The sequence below is a fragment of the Meles meles genome, chromosome 19, assembly GCF_922984935.1.
Source record: "Meles meles chromosome 19, mMelMel3.1 paternal haplotype, whole genome shotgun sequence".
Classification (NCBI taxonomy): Eukaryota; Metazoa; Chordata; class Mammalia; order Carnivora; family Mustelidae; genus Meles; species Meles meles.
Genome location: NC_060084.1, coordinates 27,114,929 through 27,129,538, shown reverse-complemented (window position 1 = coordinate 27,129,538; position 14,610 = coordinate 27,114,929). Strand labels below are relative to the sequence as shown.

At 43.4% G+C, this 14,610-nt stretch overlaps 1 protein-coding gene across 2 annotated transcripts; it reads left to right on the top strand.

Annotated features, from left to right (window-relative positions):
- On the top strand, positions 1-11,651 carry HERPUD1 (homocysteine inducible ER protein with ubiquitin like domain 1). 2 transcript variants are annotated; one of them, XM_045988064.1, is made up of 8 exons: positions 1-260; positions 3,101-3,178; positions 3,267-3,338; positions 4,239-4,369; positions 7,195-7,317; positions 7,820-8,170; positions 9,743-9,845; positions 10,889-11,651. In XM_045988064.1, the coding sequence occupies exons 1-8, from the start codon at positions 108-110 to the stop codon at positions 11,051-11,053; spliced, it is 1,176 nt and encodes a 391-aa protein (XP_045844020.1). In that variant the 5' UTR covers positions 1-107; the 3' UTR covers positions 11,054-11,651. The 2 variants fall into 2 exon arrangements, with proteins under 2 accessions (XP_045844020.1, XP_045844019.1); XM_045988063.1 differs by having other exon boundaries at positions 2-260; positions 3,264-3,338.
- Positions 11,652-14,610: the final 2,959 nt, after the last annotated feature.

Below are 14,610 nucleotides of genomic sequence, written 5' to 3'. Positions count from 1 at the left end.
GGGGCGCGCGCCCAAGAGACGTGAACTGTCGTTGCGGAGTTTGTGGGCGGAAGCGACGCCGCCTGCCTGGCATCTCGGAGCTCCTCGGAACCCACAGCGCAGCGGACATGGAGGTCGACCCGGAACCCGAGCCTGAGCCCGTCACGCTCCTGGTGAAGAGCCCCAACCAGCGCCACCGCGACTTGGAGCTGAGCGGCGACCACAGCTGGAGCGTGGGCCGCCTGAAGGCCCACTTGAGCCGCGTCTACCCCGAGCGCCCGGTGAGAGGGGCCCCCGACTCCCGCCCCGGCTGTGATCCCCTCGGCCCGCCTCGCGTCCGCCACCCCTTCCCTTACAGCTTCTCCCTTCGCCGTCCCTCCCCAGACGGGCTGGTCCTCACCAGGTCACTTCCCCAGGGCTGGGGTCTTGCCCTGCCCTGCCGGGGTAGGCGCCGCGCCGCCGGGGCCAATGGCCGTCACCTCCACGTCCTAGGCCGCCATCGCTCCGCCTTCCCGACGGGCCGCCTTCCCCTGTCACCTCGCCTCTCGTGGTCCCGACCCTAAGACTGTCCCCTTCCACCCCACCTCCCAGACCACTGCCCCGTCCCCTAGGTCTGGCTTCCCGCCTTAGCCAAGCCGCTGAGACAGCAGTTTGACCTTGGGTGAGTCATTGCACCCACCCAGCCTCAGTTTCCCCGAAAGGACAGTGCGACTAGGCGTTCTGCATTAGGATTCCATCCACTGGATGAAGTGGATTTTCTGAATGCCGCGTCTCAGTGTGGAGCGGAGGAGGCAGGGGCCGGCCCCGGGCGGGTGGTTAGAGAAACAGGGTGAGGGCCCAGGGAGTGTGTGCTTAAGGTCCCACACCCAGGAGCGAGACGTGGCTTTTCCCTTCCCTGTCCACCTTCCGCCCTGGGCCCCTCCCTGCCGCGCCGGGCTGCGCAGCCTTTGCTGAGTCCCGGGGAGGAGCCCCGCGCGCTTTCTGGTTAGAGTGATCTGGAAGGGGAAGCAGGCAGAAAAGAACCTCCCTGAGCCTGGGTTTAGAACTTTGGCCCCTCAATTACAGACTTCCTCGCTTTGTTTTGGTGGACACATCTGTCAACATCACCCTTAGCACCGCCCTCCGTCCCCACCACGTGATGGAGGCGGCTGCATCCTTCCTGTATTTACTTTCTACCCTGATATTATGTAAGTGTCAGCAGTGTGCCTTACTGCCCACAAGTGTCATTCTCCCTCAGGCAGGAGGAGACATCGGGCCGAAAAAGACTGTGGAATTGTTCCTCCTTATCTGAAAAGTTGCTGTGTGTGGTAGCTTAGGGGTTAGGTTCTTTTTGTTTCTTCTTCGTTCAGTACAGAAAGAAGAAATATTTTCCTTCTGAGTTCTTTTGAATTTTGCTTATTTACCTAATAAGCTTTCATTCCTTTAGCATACCACTTGGGACTGTTGGTAGTTTCACCGCAGCTGCTTCCGAGAAACTAGGTGGCCGTGTTGCTGTGAGAATGGCTCTTAGGTACGTAGGTGTAGTCGCTAGTTGCATCATTTGGTAAAGGCAGTGTTTTGGAGGAGTGATTTCCTTAAGGGCTTCTTTGGGTGACAAACATCACTCCTATTAGTAAGTCTGAAGACCCAAATGAAAGACTCTCAGGTGTGTAAATTTGTGCTTAAAAATTATGGCAGGAGAGCACTCATCATTTGGTTTCTAAGCTGAGAAATCGTACTTTTATATAGTTGTTTGTATACTTTTATATATAGTTGTTTATATACTTTTATATATAGTTGTTATATACTTTTCTATAGTTGTATAACATATTTAATTTTTTTTTTTTCAAATCAGCCTTCTGGGTGAAGACGTAAAATGTCATTTCAGGCCTTTAGAAGGAAAACCACAAGGGCACCTGGGTGGCTCAGTGGGTTAAGCCTCTGCCTTCAGCTCATGTCATGATCTCAGGGTCCTGGAACGAGCCCCATATCAGGCTGTCTGCTCGGTGGGGAGCCTGCTTCTCCTGCTTCTGCCTGCCTCTCTGCCTACTTGTGATCTCTGTCAAATAAATAAACATTTAACAAAAATAAATTAATTAAAAAACCACAGGCAGCTATGGTTTTCAAACCTTTACTAGTGTGGAACTCTGTAATGTAATGGAGTACCCTGCCTCTGTGGTAACATTTTACAAAATTATGTGTGTAGCATTACCTGTAAAGTCAATCAGAACAGTGGTGAACACGGTATCCAGTTAGGTTCTGTAGTTTGAGGTGCATAGTGTCAAAAAATCCTGATTTTATACAGATAAGTAGATGCAGTTATTGTTTTGATTGTTTTAAACAGTTTATAATCTCCAGCTCCTTCGCAGTAGCAGCTTTATTCCAAATTTTGCATAGTAGTTTGTTCTGGCATTGGTTGGTGATCTCTAGTGTACTGGCTTTGGAATATATTTGAGGCTATTAGTTCTAAGTATGGTTTTTAAAGGAATTAAAAATAGATTTTAAAAGTGAGATTTGTATGAAAAGTATGGAGAGTCCCTGTGGTTTTGAAATCACCAAGAAGGAGAAGAGGGCTTGGAATCTTGACTCTTCAGCAGTAGATGACCTTAGACAAGTCAGTTTCAGATTTTTCCTCCCTTCAAACAGGGATACTAAATCTCATGGGGTTGTATGAAGTATTACCTACACACCATCTCCTCTATACCTGCATTTGAAGGTAAAAGTCTCTTTGAGAACATAGTTTAGAATTGCTTTATGTTATCTTAGGACAATACTAGGTGATTTTGGTGAGGCTGACCTTGCTTGGGGAGTACTTTGAGTTTTCTCTACAATTTGTGTTTTCTCTATAATCTGTGTTTTTAGTGGCAGAAAGGAATTTCCTTTCTGAATTTATAAGTGAGGTCACCATAGGTTTTGTGGGTTGGAGATGATTTGTCATCCTAAATTTATTTGTGCGTTAGAAATTCAAAGTTCACCACTTTCTAAAGAAGAGTTTTGTCTTTGAGACCTTTGAAAAAATGCTTTCCTGTGATTCTAGGGAAAAAAAGACCCATATTCAAGTTATTTGTATAAAAGTTTTTTCTGTGTTTGGGAACTTGTGAGCTAAATGCTGACCTGTGCTTCTCTTTCTTTCCGTTACTAGCGTCCAGAAGACCAGAGGTTGATTTACTCTGGGAAGCTGTTATTGGATCACCAGTGTCTCAAGGACTTGCTTCCAAAGGTACATCATTTACACCTTAACTTTTGAATGTTTTTAAGTGCTTAAGTCGAATTCAGGTCCTAACGTACCTCCTTATTATTTTTAGCAGGAAAAACGGCATGTTTTGCATTTGGTGTGCAGTGTGAAGGGTCCTTCAAAAATGTCAGAAACCAGCACAAAGGTATGTCTGCTTTTTCAAAATTATGACAGTCTCTGTCATTCAGACCCGCATGGTAGAAATAAAGGGAATTGGAGAAAACTTGAGATTTTATTGCCTTTTTATCAAGTAATAGTTTGTTTCCTCCCCAGTAAGAATCAGGAATTAGAAACTTACCAGTACAAGTGCATGTCTGTTACTACAGTAGTAGACTATGCCATTAGTGTTACAGTGGAAAGTGGAATTCTACGTTACACTATCTTCTGGGACATGATTTGACCTCCAGTAGCTGTGTATCCAGCAAGGCACTCTAAAATGGGTTTTTACTGAATTTAGTACATAATAAGCTTCTTCTAAGGAATCACTAATTCCTAATATCCAGTGATATCTAGAGACTTAACTTATGTTTGATGGCCAAAATCACTTATTTTTTATTTTACAGTGTTGATTAAATATACAGTAATGATATTCTAAGGTAGGGACACATTCTAAATTAGGATTATGACTCTATTTCCTGAAACAGCTGAACATAGTATAGGAAATTTCTTTCCTTTAGGTTGCTGGCTAGGTTGTGCTTACAAATCTTGTTGGTCAGGTTTTATTTCTTGATTTAGTAAATTTAGCACCGTAAGATTTGTAGAACATTACGAGTTCTTTCTGACCAATGATAACTTCGTTGGAAGATTTTAATGAAATTACAGCATAGTTACTCTAGGAAAAAACAAGGACTTCTAAAATATAGATTGAAATTGGGTTGAACAAATTTCAGAATATTTTTTACATAACATTGCATCTGTTTAATTTTGTTAAGTTCAGAGGTGGGGTGAGGGACAGAAGCCATTCACAGCAAAAGAATCGTTTTAGTTTGGTTGCAGACAGTTGCATCAGATCCTTTGTTCTAATACTGATCTTACACTTCCTTAGGTCGCTGAATCCACAGAGCAGGCTGCTGGTCTCCATCAGGGACAGTATCCTGGGGATTCCTCAGGTGATAGCTTAAGACAAAGGGAGGTTCTTCGGAACCTTTCTCCCTCTGGATGGGAGAGTATGTCAAGGTGAGTGTTAGAATAGAGTACCAGGTTTATACGATATATACCAGGTTTATATGATATGGATGGGCATATTTGCTTCAATTTTAAGAATAAAGTATGTTTATAGTATATATAGTCAAGAACTTTAAAATGTACAAAATTTTGTTTTTTAAGGGCTTCACTTTAAAGATCTTTCATGTATAACTTTTCTTAATATATAGAGCCTTTTAAGAACATATAAGTTTATGGGGATCCACATGTCGAAATGTAGGTATTTCGCCTCCCACATGGGTGTGCTTTGCATGGTGCTGACCTCATGACAGGGACTTAGTGCTGCTTCAGAGAGAACAGCTGGTGTAAGCATCTCACAGCTGCTTTGCTGAGTGGCTTTGTGCTTTGTCTATCATAACAATGAGTGACAAAAGATGAAAAGATTGTTTGAGAAATGCTGTGCCAAGGACTGAGTTGGCAGTACTGGGGGAAAAAGGTCTTTTCTTTAGACATTTTTTTTTCTTCTTTCTTTTTCTTTTCTTTTTTTTAAGATTTTATTTATTTGTCAGAGTATAAGCAGGGGGAGCGTAGGCAGAGGGAGAGGCAGGCTCCCTGCTGAGCAAGGAGCTGGATGTGGGACTTGATCCCAGGACCCTGAGATCATGACCTGAGCCGAAGGCAGCCACTTAACCAACTGAGCCACCCAGGCGCCCCAAAAAGGTCTTTCCTTTAGAGCAAAAGGCAGGAGTGACTAAATGCTCTGATGTTTGGATTTCATAGCTCTTGGGACCTCCTCTTACAAAAGTTCTTAGGAGAAAAAAATTAATTAACTACAAGTTGAAATTGTATAGCCCCTCAATTCCCCTGGTTTCCTTTTCCTGGTGGTTTTTAATATTTCATTTTGACCGAGTCAGGTATTTGAGGAATGATGAGTTGGTTGTTTTTCCACTGTAACAGAAATTTCAAATACAAAAGCAGAGGGAATGGTGTAGTGAATATTCACACAGCCATCACCTGAGCCCAATAATAATGATCACAGTTTTGTCATACTTGTTTTATCTATTTCTCCTTTGCTCTTTCCTTTCTGAAGTGTCTAAAATTAATTCCTAAACATCATGTCAGTTCACGCCTACATACTTGAGTAAAAGCTTAGTTATCTTGCATATATACAATGCTTGTCCTCATCAGACTTACAAAAGCACTTTGTTATCCCCTCATTTCCTTGAGGTGTAATTTATTTATTTATTTATTTATTTATTTATTTATTTGACAGATCGCAAGTAGGCAGAGAGGCAGGCAGAGAGAGAGGAGGAAGCAGGCTCCCTGTGGAGCAGAGAGCCCGATGCGGGGCTCGATCCCGGGAGCCTGAGATCATGACCTGAGCCGAAGGCAGCGGCATAATCCACTGAGCCACCCAGGCGCCCCAAGCTGTAATATTTTTAAATGATCAAAAATGATATCATACCAAGACTTACTTGATTGGAATACCATTTTAAAAACACTCCGGGTAGGGAATTTGGTTAAAAGATTGTCAGCATAGGGGCACGTGGGTGGGTCAGTCAGTTGAGCGTCTTGACTCTTGATCTCAGGGTCATGAGATCGAGCCCAGTGTTGGGCTCCACGCCGGACATGGAGCCGACTTAAAAAAAGACTGTCCACATATAGATTGGATAATTGGATAGAAACCCTTAAAATTGCTTCCCTTATTCAAGCTATACAACTTGAAATTTGTGGCCCATATGTATATGAATTTTACCTTGATAAAACTTGTCGATTTTAGGGATGCCTAGGTGGCTCAGTTGATCAGCCATCTGCCTTCAGCTCAGGTCATGATGCCAGGGTCCCGGGATGAGGTCCCACATTGGGCTCCCTGCTCTGGAGGGCCTGCTGCTCCTCCTGCCTGCTGCTCCCCCTTTTTGTGCTGTCTCTCTCTTTTGCTCTCTGACAAATAAATAAAATCTTAGAACAAAACAAAAAAACAGCAATTTTATTCAACACATAATTTATTGAATAGCCAATACACATAACTTTAAGATTGGGAGGTAACCCGCAGAGATGATCACATAACCAGTTCCCAATCTTTCCCCAGTACTTTTGGTTTCAATTTTGTGAACTGCTGCCAAAGGAGTTCACTGTGTAAGGGACACAAAGCCAAAGATGACACCCATATGCTCTGCCCTAGGCTGCTTAAGAAACAGGAGTTTGGTGTCAAACAGGTCTCAAACCTAGCCCTGCTATTTAGCTCAGTGACTTCGTGCAAATCCCTGTCTTCCCTGAGCTGTATTCGGGCGCCCTTCTGTGAAATGGAGGGGAACGCTCCCTCCCCACAAGGTTGTTGGGGATCTGGTGAGCTAACAGCCCAGCCTGTACAGGGCACAGTGTCGGCAAGCACATGTGAGTGAGGCCACATACGCACATAACTCTGACCCTCGTGTAGCTCAGATTTAGCGGGTGGGAGAAATGGGTGGCAGGAGAAGGGGGTAGTTTTCTTTAGGAAAGGCTTTAAGAGAGATGTAGCTTTTTAGAACTGCTCTTTGAAGGATAAGCTGTGGGTTGAGAGCTGCAGTGACACTCAGCAAATGGAGACGGGGGGTGAGGATCCACCTAGCCTGAAAGGGTCCAGCTGGTTTCTATGTCCTAGTAATAATGCAGTGTCCTTCGTGCCCCTGTGGGACCTGGGCCATGGTGGTAGGGCTCTGTCAGCACTTCCTGTGCTGGTATTACACGGGGCATCACAAAGTAATCTGCCCACAACTGTTGTAAAGCCTCTCTCTTTGAAGTCCTAATTGTAACTTAGACCTTTCATTTATTCATACTAAACCAAGTCAAAATGAGTGTTTTAAAAAAATCTTTCATAGACCTGAAGCTGCCCAGCCAGCGTTCCAAGGCCTGGGGCCTGATTTCTCGGGCTACACAACCTATGGTTGGCTGCAGCTCTCCTGGTTCCAGCAGATCTACGCCCGGCAGTACTACATGCAATAGTGAGTCCTTCCTGTCCTGCTGGGGGCGGCCACGCTGGGGATGGAGTGGGGAGGGTATCCTCGATGTCTGCAGGACCCTGCTGTGTCTGCTCCGGGGGGTGGAGGAGAATATACATCATAACTGCTACCTAATTTGTGTATTAATTCGGAGGGGCACTTGAGTCTGTACGTAGTTTGATTACTTCATTTATCAGTTACTTCCTTTTTAATACAAGGTATCTTTAGTTTTGTGAAAAGTTGAATTTGCTACTATACCATACTTCTATGGTTTATACTTTTAACTCCGGATGAAATTTGCCATGTGGCTCTCTCAGGAGCAGAAGAGGCATTTATAGATTCAACTGTTAGTAAAGAAATTCTTCACTAAGTTAAACGCAAGTTTTTCATGTACCTATTGACAATTCTTAACAGTAAAAGACCCTTTGTAACTAAGACTATGAGAAGCACAGTCTTCACAGTGCTTTGCTCTCAACAGTATCTGCCTCTGTCAATTTTATTTTAGTTTAGCGGCCACTGCTGCATCGGGGGCTTTTGTCCCCTCACCAAGTGCACAAGAGATACCTGTGGTCTCTGCACCTGCTCCAGCCCCTATTCACAACCAGTTTCCAGCAGAGAACCAGCCAGCCAATCAGAACGCGGCTCCTCCAGTGGTGGTTAATCCTGGGGCCAATCAAAATTTGCGGATGAATGCACAAGGTGGCCCTATTGTGGAAGAAGATGATGAAATAAATCGAGATTGGTTGGATTGGACCTACTCAGCAGCCACATTTTCCGTTTTTCTCAGTATCCTCTACTTCTACTCCTCCCTGAGCAGGTTCCTCATGGTCATGGGGGCCACCGTCGTTATGTACCTGTAAGCAGATGATTTCGCTTTCCTTTTTCCCCTTTACTACAAATTAATGCGGCATGGTGGCTCAAACCAAGTACAGACTTCTTTTTTTTTTTGAGCAGTCGTACTCATTATTTATGGAAGTGTGTTTTTGTTTTAAGATTTTATTTAGTTATTGAGAGAGAGAGTGAGAGCAGGAGGGGCAGAGAGAGAATCTTAAGCAGGCTCCATGCCTAGTACAGAGCCCGATGTAGAGCTCAGTCTCATGACCCTGAGATCATGACCCGTTAGGTTGAACGCTTAACTGACTGAGCCACCCAGGCGTCCCTGTGGAAGTGTATTTAGTAGCATGTTATTCTGGCGCCTTCAGTGCAGAGAACTGACAGCCTGGTTGGGCACTGCTGAGAACACATTAATTGCATGTTAACACAAGAAGAACGTTCTGTTTTCTTTTGGGTAAGGTCCCTGCCAGGCTCATGAACCACAATAATACAGTCATTCTAAGACATGAAAGGGAAATTGTATTTGTTTTGAAAGTTTATCTTTATCAAGCTGTAGTTGCTCCCTCCCAGGAGTAAAGGTCAGGCACTGACAGCTCTCAAGGGCCATGCAAAGCTCCGAACCTTTACAGACCTGACATTGGCTTTATCCTTGACTCAGAGTAGTGCTTCTCAATCAGGATGATTTTGTACTCCTAGGGTGTGACACTTTGGACTGTCAAAGCTGGAGGGGCAGTCCTCCTGGCATCTAGTAGGTAGAGGCCAGACCTGCTGCTGGACATCCTAGAAAGCACAGGACAGCCCCACAGTAAATATCTGGCCCCATATGTCAGTAGTGCCAAAGCTGAGAGACCCTCGCCTGGAGTGATATGTTGTCTTTGTGGTCATAACTGACAAATTTTTCCTATAAAGTGAAAATGGATTTTAGTTTTAAAAATCTTAAGAACGATATTTGAATAATACAATTACTCTTATATCCAGAATTAATCATTGTTAATATTTTGTCAGATTTGCTATAAGACTTATAGTTAATTGGATTTTCCAAATAAAATTTTAGCAACACTTTAAGTTTTTAGAATCTTTAAGTTTATCTTTAACTTAAACTTTAGATTAAAGTTTAACTTTAATCTAAAAGTTAGCAACACTTTAAGTTTCTAGTCTCTAGAATCATATTTGTGACCAAATTTAGGTCTTATTTTTATGTAGATTTTCAGATACTATAATCCCACTCTGTGTGCACGTGTGTGTGTGTGTATCCCTCCCTCACCCCCTGCTCAGGGTTGCACGTGTAAAGTTTAGTTCGGGATCAGCAAGAGCACTTACTGTATTCAGGATGCTGTTAATGTTGAGGGGCACGCAGTGCTGAATAAAACAGTCCTCATAGTGACCCTGAAGAAGCTGATAGGCCGGTGAGGAAGTCTACGAGATGGTGAGGTAGGAAGTCTCTGCAGATGGGCCTGTGAACTTCTAATGAGAGCGCTGCTATGGTTAGAGGAGGAGAGCAAGGGGGACCTTATCTAATCAAGAAGACCCTTAAATTCTTGAACAAATTTCACTGTGATTAGCTAAGATGAACTTTTATGTGCTTCCTTTGAAGGCACCACGTTGGGTGGTTTCCATTTAGACAGAGGCCAGTTCAGAACTTCCCGAACGATGGTCCTCATGAAGCTGTGAATCAGGACCCCAACAACAACTTACAGGTAAGGAACTCCCAGGGGGGCCCAGCAAGCTTCGTGTGAAATGCCAGGCTCTCAAATCCTTAACGTTTAGATATTTAGCCTCATGGTTTACCATTTCCTTAGGCTGAAGTTTCAAGATTTTTTCACATATGTTCTTAGAGCACTAGTTTTTGTTTTTTGGGGTTTTTTAAATAAGATTTATTTATTTTGAGAGAGAACAAGAGCATGCATGTGTGCAAGCAGGTGGGGTGGGGAGAGAGAAGGGTAGAAAGAATCAGCAGACTGCCTTCACTGAGAGCAGAGCCCAACACGGGGCTCAGTCCCAGAACCCTGAGATCATGACCTGAGCAGAAACCACGAGTCAGACGTTTAACTGACTGAGCCACCCAGGCACCCTCGAGCAGTAGCTATTTTTAAAAAACATTGAGTATGCCATAAAATTCATCAGGTATTTTAGTCTTCTGGCAATTTGCATTTTGGCAAGTGTAAATAATGTTTTTTAAACTCACTATTTTGAGCATTCAGAGGCCTATAATGATGTGTTATACCATGGAAACTGCTAATGGATAGTTACTGTAACTAAACATTAGGAAGATAAGCATGTCTCATAGGACATATTTCCTGGAGGATTTCCCTAGATTTGTAGAATAGTTTAATCCATAATCCTAAAGGATATTCTTTTGTAATATAAATTGTCACCCTTGCATCTGTTTCCAGAACATTTTTAGTTTCTTAACTCAAAATACTGCCAAAATCGGAATATCCATATGTAATGAAGTGGTTAACTTAATTCCTGAGTTTAATAATGACGATGTAGTTACTTCATTTGTTCTAATACTTAACTGCCGGGGATTTTCAAAACTGTGAGAAGGTCACCAGCGGTTGTGCTGTGAGGCCTGAGAACTCCATCCAGCCTTGGACACCATTCCCTCAGGTCCTGTCTGCCTGGTTGCTTTGAGTATGAGACCAGGGATTAACTCTGCCCTTTCCTAACATTATTACATTATTTGGCATTTGTCATCGTCCTAATGGCTTTCTCACTATGTTTCATTATAATGCTATAGGAAGGCTCTGATGCTGAAATCGAAGACCCCAGCCGCCTCCCTCCAGACAGAGACATACTAGACGACGAGCGGACCAGCCCTTCATTTATGAGCACAGCCTGGCTTGTCTTCAAGACTTTCTTTGCTTCTCTTCTTCCAGAAGGCCCCCCAGCCATAGCAAACTGATGGTGCTTGCTTTCTGGCTGCTGGAGGCTTTGACAGGCATGGACTGGATCATCTGACTCCAGCTGGATTTCTTCACCTGGACATGGCAATGGCACAGAATTTAAGAATCAACAAGGAGGAGGATATGCTTTTGTGATAAAGCAAAAGCAGAAACTAAGACTTGAAGCCAAGAAACAAATTGGTGAACAAAAAATGTCCAAGGCTTCTCATGTCTTTATTCTCTGAAGAGCTTTAATATATACTGTATGTAGTTTCATAGACATTGTAAGTAGAAGGCATTAGTGTCGCATGTTTATGCCTGAGGAACTTTTCAGATGTGTGTGTCTGCATGTGTGTTTGTACATAGGTATCATAGATGCAGAAATGGTTCTGCTGGTACGATTTGATTCCTGTTGGAATGTTTAAATTACACTAAGTGTACTACTTTATATAATCAATGAAATTGCTAGACATGTTTTAGCAGGACTTTTCTAGGAAAGACTTATGTATAATTGCTTTTTAAAATGCAGTGCTTTACTTTAAACCAAGGGGAACTTTGCAGAGGTGAAAACCTTTGCTGGATTTTCTGTTCAATAAAGTTTTACTATGAATGACCCTGGCAGAGACTCCTGTCATTTTAGCAGTTTGCTCCATGTCCATGTCACTGGATGGTCCACAGTTGAGTTGCTAACTTGTAAGTCACCTGCATGTTCTGCTTCTTTTTATAAAAGAACTGTTCGTACTAATGAAGAATGATAAGGTAAGGCCATGAAAGTTCTAATTTCCTAAGAATATACTTGGGTTTGTCCCCATTCCCTGATTCCAACAGTACTGGCTTATGTGGTAACCCATCAAAGTTGAATTCACCAGGTTTAAAGTTAGTGGCATTGGGGCACCCGGCTGGCTCAGTTGGTAGAGTGTGGGACTCTATCTCAGGGTCATGAGTTCAAGCCCCCCCCATTGGGTGTGGAGCCTACTTTGGAAATAAAAAGTCACTACCTTCCACTTGGCAATTCTGTGATGATTACCCCTGCTCATCTAGCACTGGCTTTTGTAAGCTGAGCTTGCTTTTGTGATTTTAATCTTTTAAGTATTAATTTTGAGACTAATCTTAAAAACACAGTTGTGTTTATTTTTCACCCATGAATAATGTGATAAGCAGAATGCTGAAAGCCTGGGCAGGGTGTTTCTGGCACAGTAAATCACTTCTAGTATCATGATTGTGATCGTTGAATCATTACTGAAAACCTCTTTTACATCAAATAAACATTCATTGAACAGCTCATACTAAGGCCTTTTTCAAGTCTTGGGTAGAAAAGCCTATTGATTTTTCAGGGGAGGGGGCATCACCATCTGACAAAGTGCCTAGAGCCCCAGACAGATGGTGGCGTCCGTCTCATGTTTCTGAAGGACTGGGGCCGCTCGCTGTGAGGTCAGCCTGTGATGGTGAAACTCCAGATTCCATGGCCCAAAATAGTTCCAGGAAGATGGTCCTGAGGACAGCTGACAAGGGTTCACATTGGCCCAAGCTGCACCAGGGCGGGGGGTGGGGTGGGGGTTCAGACAACAGAGAAGGCTTTAAGACAGCTGATGGGTGTGGGATGTGGCAGAAATGTCGAGGCTTCCACAACCATTATTGAATATGGCATAATAATGTACTACCTACCACCATTCGTACTACAAAATGACTGGTTTGGATCTTCATGACAAAGTAGCGGTTAAATACCTAAAACCAAAATTTCCTTATTTCAGCTTAAACCATAGCAGCTTTTTAGGTTTGCATTTTCCGAGGTGTGTTTTCTTAAATCCTGGTTGCACAGGAGAAACATTGCAAAAAATAAGCTCATGGTCAAGTAAATTTGAAAACTGCAGTTTGATCCTACTGTGGACTTCTGGGATCTTCAAAAATGCTAATGGGCCTAAAGGGAGGGCATGTGGTCTACAGCCTCTTCTAGGAAGGTGCCTAGGACCGAACCAGGTGGCACATTTAGGTGGCGATACTCCGCAGGGCTGGGCCAGGTTTCTCCAGAAGGCTATATATGGTCTAATCAATGTCGCCTTATGGTGCTATTTCTCCCAGAGCCACGATTCACAGGTCCAGAGAGCAGGGGGCAGAAATGGGAGTGGTACCACTCACTATGACCCTACTGATCCATTAGAATAAAACTTTCTCTTTTCCACAATCTTCTGATCTTCTGTAGAGGTCTTATTTCCTAAGGGAGTGTATTCATTTCTTAGAACTACCTTAAGAAAATCTACAAACTGGCTTAAAACAATAGAAATTTCTCTCATTTCCAGTAGCTAGAAGTCTGAAATCAAGGTGTTGGCAGATGACTTCCCCTTTCCGTGGTCCCTGGGGGAAAACCTGTTCCATGCCTTTCTCCTGGCTTCTTGTGGTTGCCAGCAGTTTCTTGATGTTCCTTGCCTTGTAGCTGTGTCCCAGTTTCTGCCTCCACCTTCATATGGCTTTCTTCCCTCTGTGTCTCTTGTGTCTTTATATGACCTTATAGGGACACCAGTCATCGTATTTACATCTGCAGAGACCTCCTTTCACATTCCAAGGTTCTGAATGGACATGAACTTTGGGGGACACAGTTCAACCCCCAAGAGGAAGTAATGCTTCCACTAGGAGACAGATTCCATTAAACTGGAAACTAAGACCGCTACCTGGCCACTTTGGGGTCCTCCTACTTTTGAATCAACTGGCAAAAAAGGGACTTGTTCTGCTGGCTGGGTGGATCCAACCTGATTATCAAGAGGAAATTGGGCTGCACTATACAATGAAGAAAAGATTTCTGTAATACAGGAGATCCACTGGGTGTCTCTTTGTATCATATGCTATGCTTAAACTCAATGGAAAGTTACCACCCAATTCAGGTAGGACTACTAATGGCTGTGACTTCAGGAATGAAGGTTTGGGTCACCCCACCATGTAGAGAACTATAATCATCTGCAGGGCTTACTGAAGACATTGAATGGGTAGTGGAAGAAGGGGGTTAAAAATACCCAATTATAGCCATGTGACCAGTTGTAGAAATGAGGACTGTCATTGTCATGAATATTCCTCATTTTGTTGTGCCTATGTTTGTATATTCACACGCACACTTGTATTATATGATTTCTTCCCTTGTCTCCTTATTGTCTAACATAAGATGATTTAATCATACCTAATGTTACATCATAGGCTTTTAATTACAGGCTATCAAGGACAAGAGTGACCATCAGCCAGGGACTTAGCATCCTCTCCTGGGGAAAGGGTCAGCATGTTTTTTGTGAAAACCACAAGATAGTGGCATCACAATATGTGGAAGCACGACTTTGTTACTGTCTTTATCTGGAGATGAAGTGTGGTTTCAGAACACAAGTGCGAGCACAGAACTGACAAAGGGTGACCTTGACTATGGTTACTTTGATGTATGAGGCATGGTGAGGCCCAGCTATGCAATCAGTCATTAACTAGTGCTGACCCAAAGGTTATTTTGCAGATGTGATCAGTATCTACAATCAGTAGATTCTAAGGCAATTATCCCCTCTAATCAGAGTGGACCTCTTCCAATTCACAGAAAGGTCTGAAGATC

Excerpts from the sequence above, each read along its gene's own strand:
- HERPUD1 (XM_045988063.1), top strand. The coding sequence starts at position 108 with ATGGAGGTCGACCCGGAACCCGAGCCTGAGCCCGTCACGCTCCTGGTG. Across the intron at positions 3,179-3,263 it reads TCAAGGACTTGCTTCCAAAG|CAGGAAAAACGGCATGTTTT; the intron begins GTACATCATTTA and ends TATTATTTTTAG. Across the intron at positions 9,846-10,888 it reads ACCCCAACAACAACTTACAG|GAAGGCTCTGATGCTGAAAT; the intron begins GTAAGGAACTCC and ends ATAATGCTATAG.